At 39.3% G+C, this 10,649-nt stretch overlaps 1 protein-coding gene across 4 annotated transcripts; it reads left to right on the forward strand.

Moving 5' to 3' along the window:
• The first annotated feature begins 3,579 nt into the window (after nt 1-3,579).
• tcea2 (transcription elongation factor A (SII), 2) lies at nt 3,580-8,773 on the forward strand. Of its 4 annotated transcripts, none has more exons than XM_055056932.1 (10): nt 3,580-3,802; nt 4,618-4,680; nt 5,035-5,140; nt 5,474-5,567; nt 5,693-5,820; nt 5,971-6,025; nt 6,916-7,072; nt 7,152-7,298; nt 7,375-7,446; nt 8,425-8,773. In XM_055056932.1, exons 1-10 carry the CDS (start codon nt 3,734-3,736, stop codon nt 8,431-8,433), a joined length of 900 nt encoding a protein of 299 aa, XP_054912907.1. In that variant the 5' UTR covers nt 3,580-3,733; the 3' UTR covers nt 8,434-8,773. The 4 variants fall into 4 exon arrangements, with proteins under 4 accessions (XP_054912907.1, XP_054912910.1, XP_054912908.1 ...); XM_055056935.1 differs by lacking the exon at nt 3,580-3,802 and adding an exon at nt 4,825-4,838 and having other exon boundaries at nt 4,621-4,680; XM_055056933.1 differs by lacking the exon at nt 3,580-3,802 and adding an exon at nt 4,747-4,834 and having other exon boundaries at nt 4,656-4,680.
• Nucleotides 8,774-10,649: the final 1,876 nt, after the last annotated feature.

Raw genomic sequence — 10,649 nt, forward strand, 5'->3', positions numbered from 1 at the left:
TATTAAAAACATTATTATGTCATTACTGAAGCATTTTCTAATAAATGCAAACTGATCTTTGCAGATAGGACCAATGTCACTTTGGTCTCCGTGTGGAATATTCCTGGTACCCCAGATCCTGGTTGCAGCGGCGTTTGCTCTACGCTTTGTGGGTAACTTCCGGAGAAGCATTTATTCTGTGAATGAGATCAATGCGGCCTCTCTTCTCTTGATGCATGGACTCATTCAGGTAACCTCTGACGCCAGGAAGTCCTTCTCTGCTTCAACTGGATCCACAGGGCCTCATCTGGAGCAGGAAGTGCCCACTTTCCTTCATCTCCAGCTTTTCATTTTGACCTTCACACGCCACCAGGAAGTGTCCTTTCTGCCCAAACTGGATGTATAGAGCAACTGCAAGTTATGATGGGAGACAGGAAGAGCCCTCTCTGTTGGATGGATGGAGCCATTCTTATTTCCTTCAAAAATCCGGTCAACTATTGTGTTGAGGCGGTAATTCTTCCTCATTGTTGGTAAATGAGTCCGGCAGCCGCTGCATCACTCGCTGAAATCACAACCCGTTCTGCGGCGAAGTCTCTTCGGCTGATGCCAGATTGTCTGAGGGCCAGAAGCTTCAGGTGAATTTCCCAAAGGTAACAGTTTCAGAAGAGAATCGACCAGTTTGTACACATCAGTGCGTAAAGATGGATCTAGAAATGAAGACTGTATTTGTGTGCAATCTCATTGGCGTTCTTCTTAAAACATGTCTGGTTTGAAATTATGAAAAGGCATCTTTTATTTCCCAATTTGTTTTCAGTCAGCAGAAAAAAACATTCACCAAAAATAAACACAGCAAATGCAATAAAATGATGCTATATACCAATCATACATTAACAGCATAAAATGCTCTAATTATGAAAGGAAAACCAACTCCATACTTTCACTCTCTTCATTATTTCCAATAAAACTTGCACTTTACATTCTAATAAATTAATCACTATGATCGTCCTAAAAGTCCTTTGGCCAAAAATTTACTTTTTTGGCACAACTTGCAAAAAACATGAAAGCTTAACTTCAATAAAAACCATAGTACATGATTAATATGCCTGCTTTTAAAACTATTAACTTATCAAGTGTTTGTTGCACATTTGGTTAGTATGAATACAGTTTTATTTTTGTTCTGCTGAATCATATTCGGTTGTACAACATTTTAATGTCATTGAAGGTAAGGATTTGTTCCCAGTAAACTTACCTGGTTACATAAAGGTTAAATAAAAATAAAAACATAACTACCCCAGAAGATGCTCTTAAAAAGACGGCAACTGTAGGTAAAAATAAATCTATTGGTTCTGCAACTTTTTAAAGCAAATCTGCTGCAGATGGAAGGACAGGCACCTGTTTTCTGTTCGATTTTTAAACTGATGATTCCTGATGATGTCAGAAAAGTTGTTAAATATAGCAGCAAACGCTGCTGTTCCCACTGAAAAACATCTGTACAGATGCATAAAAATGTGTAAAAAAATAGTGAAATGCAATCACAGAGGGAAAAAGAACAAAATTGAAGAAAGGATGAGACGAAGAGGAGATCAGATTCTGTGCTGCAAAGACAACAAGAATGAAAACAAATGAAAATGAGAGTCGACAGAAAGGATTAAACAATAAAACAATGAAACTGGGTATGAAAGATATGACAACACAGAGAAGTGAAATTATGGACATCAGAGAGGATAGAAGTTGAGGAAAAGTGAAAGAAGTTTTCTGGAGCAAACAAAGAATCTGACAGACGGGCAGAAACTTTATTCACTCATCATCCAGAGGAGAGGCTGAAATCTGGATGAGGACAGAGGGAAAGTTACAGGCAGGCGGCGCTGTGCGTGGTTTAGATTACATGGAGCATGTAGGAATATGAACGATTTCCATCCATTTCTGATTCTCACTGAAATCAGCATCTCTGCTATTTTCCTTTGTTTTAACTTGTGACCCATAATGAGATTCACTTTTAACCCATTTAACGTGTCGAGATTCTGTTTAGTCATATAAACAAATGAATATGGATTTTAAAAAGTAGTGAAGTAAAAACGAGAGCCAACCCATCCACAGTCTGCATGACTTAAACATGTTTTTGAAAAACTGCAATCGAAGATAAAAATCTGTCTTAGTTAGAAACTAAGACACTTAGTCAGAAACATTTTCTTGAAGCTCATTTTGATAATATAATTTCTTTTGAAATTAAGGACATGAGAGGAAAATGCATTAGAAAATAAAATAACTTAATACTGACATCTAGTGGAATATGTGAGAAACACACATGTCCAAAAACCTTAGATAGAAATAGCAGCATTCTCCAGATTTAATGAAATGTTGTTCATATTGCTTTCTATTTTAGACTTCACACAATTTCAGAATAAATTTATTAATATTTTACTAAAATGAATGCTGTCATATTTGTAATGAATAGTTTCTTAATGTTAGGAGAGGAAAATGTAGAAAAGAAACACGTAAGAGCATCTGTTGATTTAAAAATCTGTGGACTATAAAGTCATATATCAAAGTATTTCTGCTTGATTGAAGCAAATTTTCATTTTATTTTATATGAGCAGTAAATTTACTGAATTTTCTTAGAATTATGTGTGCAATCTACTGTAAACTCTAAAGCTCCAATGATGCTTTTCCTCTTTTTTGAAGCTCATATATTATTTTTCAAACATAGCTCAGTCTGCAGTGTTGGTTAAATCCCTCAGAGAGCCCAGTACGTGCAGAGAAGATCGGTTCTGTTCAGTAGGCGACAATGAAACCAAGCCAAGTCTGTTCCTTTGATTTGTGGCTGTGAAACCGGCAGACACTCCTCCTCCGGTACGGAGGTTTTATGACGAGGGAAGATGCGAGGAACACGTCTAAAAGATGGAGCACCTCTTTGTTGAGCTATCACAGAGTACGAATATTCCCTAAACATCTCATAAAATAAGCCTAAAAGGATTTACTTTAATAAAATCTGTATTTATTACAGAAAATGCATCACGTTTCCATAATTTTCACATATATATATTTTTTAAAGATATTTTTTTCTGCATAGGACAATAAAAACAGTTCTCCAGCTTATTTTTTGTGTAACAGTGAATAAATTACTAGTTTGCTACTGTTGCCAACTATTTCCATAGTATACCTTGTATTTAATATATTGTTTACAAATATTTGTACTACATTATTAGGACTAGACGAATAATGTACTTAATATTTTTATCATATAAAAATAAAATGTTACATTTTATAATATTTTTGTACCTTTACTTCTAAATAATATATATTTCATATACAATGATTTACACACTTTTTACATTTTATCACTATAATTTGTTTTTTCCTCTCCTAAAAGTGTGTAAATGTTTTATTCTAACATAAGAGGGAAAAAGTGTGGAGACTATAGTTGCCATATGTTCCATATATTTTAATAAAAAGCCACATATGTTGAAATTGGTTTCCCACAGAGAAGCTTTATGGAAATACTATTTTATTTATTGCCACTGTGCTGGCAGTTATCTTTGGGTTTTGGTGTCCCTGTAAAAACTCCATTTCCCATCGTCCCTCGGTGTCACATCACAACAAACGAGAGAGAGAAAGAGAGAGAGAGAGGAACCCGACAGGCTGCGTGAAAAGAAGGGCAGAAAAGGAGAGAGAGAGGGATTTTCCCCTCTTCTTACATGGAGTTTTTCACCGCAGCAGAGCAGCTGAACTGAAGAGTCCGCAAATAAAACAAAAAATGGCCAAAACCCAGGAGGTCGAGCGCATCGCCAAAAAGCTGGATAAAATGGTGCACAAGAAAAACACGGTAAGAGCACAAAGCAGCTGCTGCATCCGCGGAACGAGCGCAGCCATCCGGTGATGAGTCCACCGTCACCCGGAGCGGGAGGGAAGGTTCTGGAAAGCCGGACAGCGGCTGCTGGCGCCGTCCAACTGACCAGAAAATGTCAAAGTTTCTGTTGAGACGAAGCCGAGTTTTCTGCCTTTTTCAAAGTGGTTTGTTAGTTCCGAGCCTCGGCAGCCATTGGTCAGAAAGTTGTCATTTAAATAAACACGCGCACCTGGAATTAGTTACGTCATCACTTCAGTTGGTTTACGGTTTGATTTTTCTGAATTAATGGATCAACTTGTGTGTGGTTATTGCATCACTGCATTGATAATGTCGCTTAAAAAGTGTCATGACATTTAAAACAACGACAACAACAAAACCACAAACTAGTCAATTAAAATGATCAAATGAATGTGCTGAAACATGTTTGGCCCTATTAGTTGCTTAAAGCTAATGCTACTGATCTACGTTTAGGTTGCATTCAAACTGTGTCTCCATTCATTTGGCTCAGACACAGAAGAAAACAGCTTGTGTTTTACATCATCTGCTCTCATGGGGCCTTTTTAAAAACCATCAAAATATTTGATTGTTTTATTGGTCAGCAAGAAGAGCTCATGTGGGTAAATAAATCCAATATTACCAAAAACTGCATAGGGCAGTAACAGTAGAAATAATGTTGAATTATTTGGAATAAATATGTCCTGTATCTGGACAGAAAGCTGGTTATTCAGGCTGGTAAGTTGGGGTCATATTTAGAGGGTAAGATCTGAACCTAAAGCTTTCTTTCTTTGAAGGACGGCGCTCTTGATTTACTGAGGGAACTGAAGAACATGAAGATGTCTCTGGAAACTCTGCAGGTCAGTCTGACCTCCGTGTTTTCCTCCTCGTTCTGCGTCGTCTTGATGCACTTTCATCACTAGCAGGCTGCAGGTCCCAGGATGGGATTTCAGGATGTTTAGAGCTTCTTTTACCATCTTCCTGTCTGCTCTCATGGTCAACAGGCAAACCAGGGCAAGTTAGTAGTTTTTTTGTGGCATCTTTTCTACTTGCAGACTAATGTTTGCAAGATGTAGCAATATGACTGATGAATTACCTGAAATTATCATAAAATGGCATATATTCTCTGATGTCTTCCATCACGAAAGGAAAGGCTTATTTTGTTGGGTTTTTTTTATTATTATTTTTTGATTCTCTTGAACATCTGAATTCAGTCAACCAGAGTTGGGATGTCGGTGAACGCGGTGAGGAAACAGAGTTCAGATGAGGAAGTTCAGACTCTGGCCAAAACTCTCATCAAGTCCTGGAAGAAACTCCTGGGTGAGCGCCGCCTCTCTGTGGACTAGTTACTGACATTCAGTAAGCAGTCTGTAACTAACTAGTTCACACATGAATGGTGATCCATCGGTTAGTTTTCCCTCCAAGTTAGTGTTCAATGGATCATTTCTCAGACTCAATTGTTTTGTTTTTCTGATTGGAATAGCAAAACATTTTGGATCTGAGTCTCTGAAATTCTCTTGAAGAAATGTTATCCTTGTGTTCATGTTGGTGTGTGTGTGTGTGTGTGTGTGTGTGTGTGTGTGTGTGTGTGTGTGTGTGTGTGTGTGTGTGTGTGTGTGTGTGTGTGTGTGTGTGTGTGTTTTCTGTCTGCAGATGGTGCAGAAGGGAAGCCTGATGAGAAGAAGAAGGACGGCTCTCTTGTGAGGTCAACGTCTACCTCCAAGGACTCTGGCTCCACGGAGAAGAGGTTCTGACCAGCATGTATTCATAGTTACTGTCTGTGGTGATGAAACTAAATTAAAGATTGATTCTTACAGTTGTCTTGAAAGTTGTCTCCGTTTTATCGCAGCCATGTTTTATCTCATCTCATAGCAGTGAGAAATCAGTGGAGACGCCGACCGCCCCACACCAGTTCACCTCGTTCCCCCGCGCCCCCGTCACTACGGACAACGTGCGGACCAAGAGTCGAGAGCTGCTGGTGGCGGCTCTGCAGACTGGAGGTGAGAACGTCTTTAATCCATGTTAATCCCTTAGTTAGTTAGTACCTTACTTAGTTTCTTGTTTACCTGCTTTCTTCCTGAATAGGTTAAGTGGTTTGGTTTTTGTCGGTCTCTGATGAAATCATAATAAAACTATGCTGTGTGTTTCAGATGACTTCAAGGCCACTGGAGTTGACTGTGAACATCTGGCAGCACAGATTGAGGAACATATCCTTCACTTTTAATTGACATTATGGAATCAAAACCTTGAAGTTTTTCCTTTTTATTCTGTTATTTTCTAATTTAACATGAGGGTTTAAATGAGTGCCATGCAGGATGGTGCAGTTCTGACTGAGCTGAACGTTATAAATCTGACCCAAAATACGATAAAAGATAGTTTTTATTAATCAGAACTTTGATTGGGCCACATTTTGAATCTTAAGTTTTCTAAGCCACATTTACTGTTTTCTTTTGTTTGTTTGTTTGTTTTTTTTAGTTAAGATGGATCCAGTGTTAAACCCAGTAAGGTCCAACCTGTTTTGGGTGAATAATTCAGTTTGCTGGTATGTCTGGAACGGCCACCAGGGGGCACAAGTGGAGAGTTCATCAGTAGAACGACTCCTGGTTTTCTGGAAAATCTTTTAAATGAGATCCTACACGCTGTGACTTTGTGGACTAATGATATTTAACTCACTACCTGTTGGGATGAGACTTGATGCTGAGAAGGTTTCAGTTTATTTCTTTATTGATATTTTGATGACGCGTTCAAACAGTCCAGACAGAAACTAAAAAAAAAATCCTTTGCCTTTATAGAAGTGTTTCACTTTCTGCTGGTCAGTGCTGATACTTTTATTTAAGTGCTTCTGAAGCATTTCTGTTTGAGATCTGATTAATCTTACTGGTTCTGCCAGTAGTTTGTTTTCTGTTACTGATTTTATACCAATCATCGATTATATCTGGAGAGGATTGTCGGGGCTGAGCTTCCTTCCATTCAGGAGTTGTACAGACCTTGCCCTAACATCTCAGCAGAGCCCGCATATTCTGGACACAAAAAGTTTAAATGCTGCAGACACTGTCTGCATTCCTTGTTTTAGTCCTTGACAGTTAACCGTCCTCACGGATATTTCAGGAGTTCAAATCCACAGACATGAAGTACAAGACGCGGCTGCGGAGCCGAATCTCCAACCTGAAGGACCAGAAGAACCCGGAGCTGAGACGCAACGTCCTGTGCGGGAGCATCGCGCCTGAACGCATCGCCTCCATGACGGCTGAGGTGAGTCCGACGGACGTTGATGAGTTCAGTGTCGGCTGTTAACCGTGGGAGACAGCTGTTGCTGTGGGTATGATTCCAGGAGATGGCGAGCGCAGAGCTGAAGCAGATCAGAGAGGCTCTGACCAAAGAGTCCATCAGAGAACACCAGTTGTCCAAGGTCGGCGGAACCGAGACGGACATGTTCATCTGCAGCAAGTGTCACAGCAAGAACTGCACGTACACGCAGGTACGGAACCAGCGTCCGCCCTGGAGGAACCCCAGGCTGCGTTCTGCTTTCATCCTGTGGTCCGGTTTGTTTCCAGGTCCAGACCCGCAGCGCCGACGAACCCATGACCACCTTCGTTCTGTGTAACGGCTGCGGCAACCGATGGAAGGTGAGGAGACGTCGGGTTTTCTCTTGCGAGTCGCTCCAACGTCCTCTGAGGGCAGTTTGATGTTTTACCACAAGGTGGCAGCAGAGACTGAGCTCACATTTCTTCCTCTTCACCCACCTTCATCTTTCTCTTTCATCTTTCTCTTCATGTCCTCTGTTCTTGTCTTTTTTCCCCAGACTTTTTCCATTGTCCCCCCTCCTTTCTCCTCCTTCAGTTTCATCGACTCGTTCTTCTCCCTCCTGCTTACGTCTCCGACCTCTTCACTTCCCTTTCACCCTCCCCCTCAGTCTCTCCACCTTTCCCCTCCATATTAGTCCTTCCTTTCTTTTCCAGTCCTTCATCCCTCCCTTATTTAGCTGCTGGCTCTGGGTCGAGTTGAGCTGACTGATTTCACTCACGGAGCCTCCGATAGAAATGATCAAAAAGCAGGTTTATAGGAATTGAAATAATGCTGGATGTTAATGTTATAGTTGGACACTTTATCACAGTTTTGTCGGTGCATTTCTTAAGAGGTTGAGACTGCAAAGGTTGGGTTTCACTTCTGAGTCTCAGAATTTCACAAAACTGTGTCTTCTGAGTGAAAATGTTTTAATTAGTTCAGCATATTAAATCAGAGATAATCACTCCTAACCTGCCGGTTGTCAGCGTTATTCTAGTTATACCTGAATGTTCTTAGAAAATCAACATTTTCTATTACAAAAACATCAATAAATATATAAATTCAGTGTTTTCTAACCATCTTAGCAGACTTCGGTTATTCGAGTTCCAGAAGTTGTAAATTTTGAGACTCAGAAATTTCCGAAGTGACTGAAATGGGAGCTGGTTGGCCATCATTTTAGAGCCGATGTCTCTGGTTTTATTGTATTTTGAATAAACTTTAGCTGCACCAACTCGTCGGTGACGCTGCAAGCTGAACATTATCTACCTGTAACCCGACAGGTGAACTCTAATCAGCCCGTTTTCTCTTTCTCTTCACAGTTCTGTTGAAGACGTGTGTATGAGTGTGTGTGTCTGTGTGTGAGTGTGTGGTTGTGTATATTATTGAGTAAAGAAGCAAAGTCAGTAAATAATTAAATTTGAATTTGCAAAATATTTTTTATTTTGTAGTTTCTTTTTTATAAAGATAAGACTAACAGTTGTAATATACTAAAATAAAAATCTGGAGAAGTTTCTGTTTGTTTAGTTTTGGATGGAGCTTTAAGCACATTTACAGTTAGGTCTGGTGAAAGTGGTGGTGATGATGATGATGATGATGATGCCTTTCTTTGCCTTGTTTTCCTGCCACGTATTTTTCTTCTCACTTATATTAAAGTTGCTCTTGGATTAACATCCAGCCCCTGGTCTATTTTTTTTATTTGTTCGCTTTTTATTGAAAGAGTCGAATTCCCTGGACATTTTTTTTTTCCCATTTAACTAGTGGAATCCTGTTCCCTCCCAGTTAATCAGATGAATCGATTGTTGAAATAATTGTCAACTGATTTATTGGTCAAATAATAAACTGGAGTCAAACTCCAATGAGGCCATGTGATTAAAGAACATAAGGCACAGCAATAATTAAACCAAAACTGTACAAATGTATGTAAGTTTTGCACTCAAGATAAAAAAAAAAAAACTTGTTTGTAAACATGCTCTAGCCAGAGCTAAAGTGGTAGCGTTAGCTTCACCTGGTTCAAAACATTAAAACAAATATCCTATCAAGCAACTTTTGCCTTCATTTTGGTTAATCCAAATTTTTTGTAGGTTTTTTTTTTTTTATCTGCAGATGCATCCTTTGCTACAAATGATCAGGCATTGATTAAAGTAAAGTTGTTTTTTCATTTTAGGACATAAAGTGTTTTCTGACTTTTTAAAAAAATCCTTTTTTTAAATGAATTTTTAATGTGAAATAAGCTTAACTTGTTAAATAATACATTTTTAAAACTTCCCGGGTTTTCTTTTTTTTTATCCAATTAGATGTCAGAATAATTAGTTACTAAAATATTTGTTAGTTGCAGCTCTAGTCAAAAGAGCAGGGAAATGTATGCAATGTTAACCTGAGCAATACTAATATCGGATACCAATATCGGCTCAGATTTTTTTATTGTCGCATTTCTATTTCTTTTCAGACATTTTAAACTGAGAGCCAATGTGGTAAATGTGGTGGATAATAATATGTTTAAGTTAAAGACAAAGTAAGGATCAAAATTCAAATAAACTGCTTGAATTAAATTTTTTTTTTTTTAAATGGCTGCAAGCGCCGTCTCCATGCAGGTGTCAGAATATTGTCAGTCCTTCAGAGGATACTGACTGTGACTGTAAAAAAGAAAATATTCATGTGACAGTTGAAATAAATCAGGAGAAAGCCTGTTCCTCTCGGTGATGGTGGTGAGCGTGTTGACAGAGGAGATGAGGAGTGGTGAGAAAGCCGAGCTCCTGCAGAAAGCTCCTGCAGTGTTTGTTGTGGAAACAGCGCTGAGCTCTTCCCATACATGAGCATCGGAGGAGGAGGAGGGATGCGACGAGACACTTGCAGGCTCTGATGTTCCACGCTCTGCTCGCCATCTTCTGCCTGGACGGAAACGCGGCCGAAGGCACACAGTGGACGACACAAACCGACCCACAGCAACTGTTGGGCTGCTGAAGAAATGAAGAAACTCAGTGATGAAGGTGACTCTTCCAACCATGTCAGAAGTCGAGTCGCGGCTGAAGGATGCTAATCCTTGTTTCTGGTAATAACTGCTAATTCGTTTTCCCATCCGCCTCTGCTGACCCTTCACAGGGTTCAGCAGGTACGGAAAACAAATGCTGGAAAACCTTTCCACGGCATCACCCCAAACAGCTTCAGCTTGGTCTTCGCTTATTACATTTACTTAGCATAAATGCTGCCTCATTACTACTGATTAAAGTTCTGGGGTGGAAAATTTACTCAAATCAAACATTTTGCCAGTTTTTCCCAGAATAACAAGCAAACTGGATTCCATTAGTTTAGCAGAAAACCCATTCGAAGTTTTGAATCTACGATCCTTTTCCTACAAATCAGTCCGGCCACTTTAGTTTTTACTTGAAACGGTTCATGCTTAATTTATTGTTGAGCAGGTAAAAGAAAAGTAGTTTTTGAAATATTTTTTACTCTACTTTTGAGCTGAAGCTTTTGGTCCACATACCACAAGGTCCCGCTAAAGAGGCTATAATAACAGGTTATTAACTGTTTATAAAGTGAATCT

The sequence above is a fragment of the Poeciliopsis prolifica genome, unplaced genomic scaffold (assembly GCF_027474105.1).
Source record: "Poeciliopsis prolifica strain line A6 unplaced genomic scaffold, Auburn_PproV2 SCAFFOLD046, whole genome shotgun sequence".
In the NCBI taxonomy this organism is placed as follows: Eukaryota; Metazoa; Chordata; class Actinopteri; order Cyprinodontiformes; family Poeciliidae; genus Poeciliopsis; species Poeciliopsis prolifica.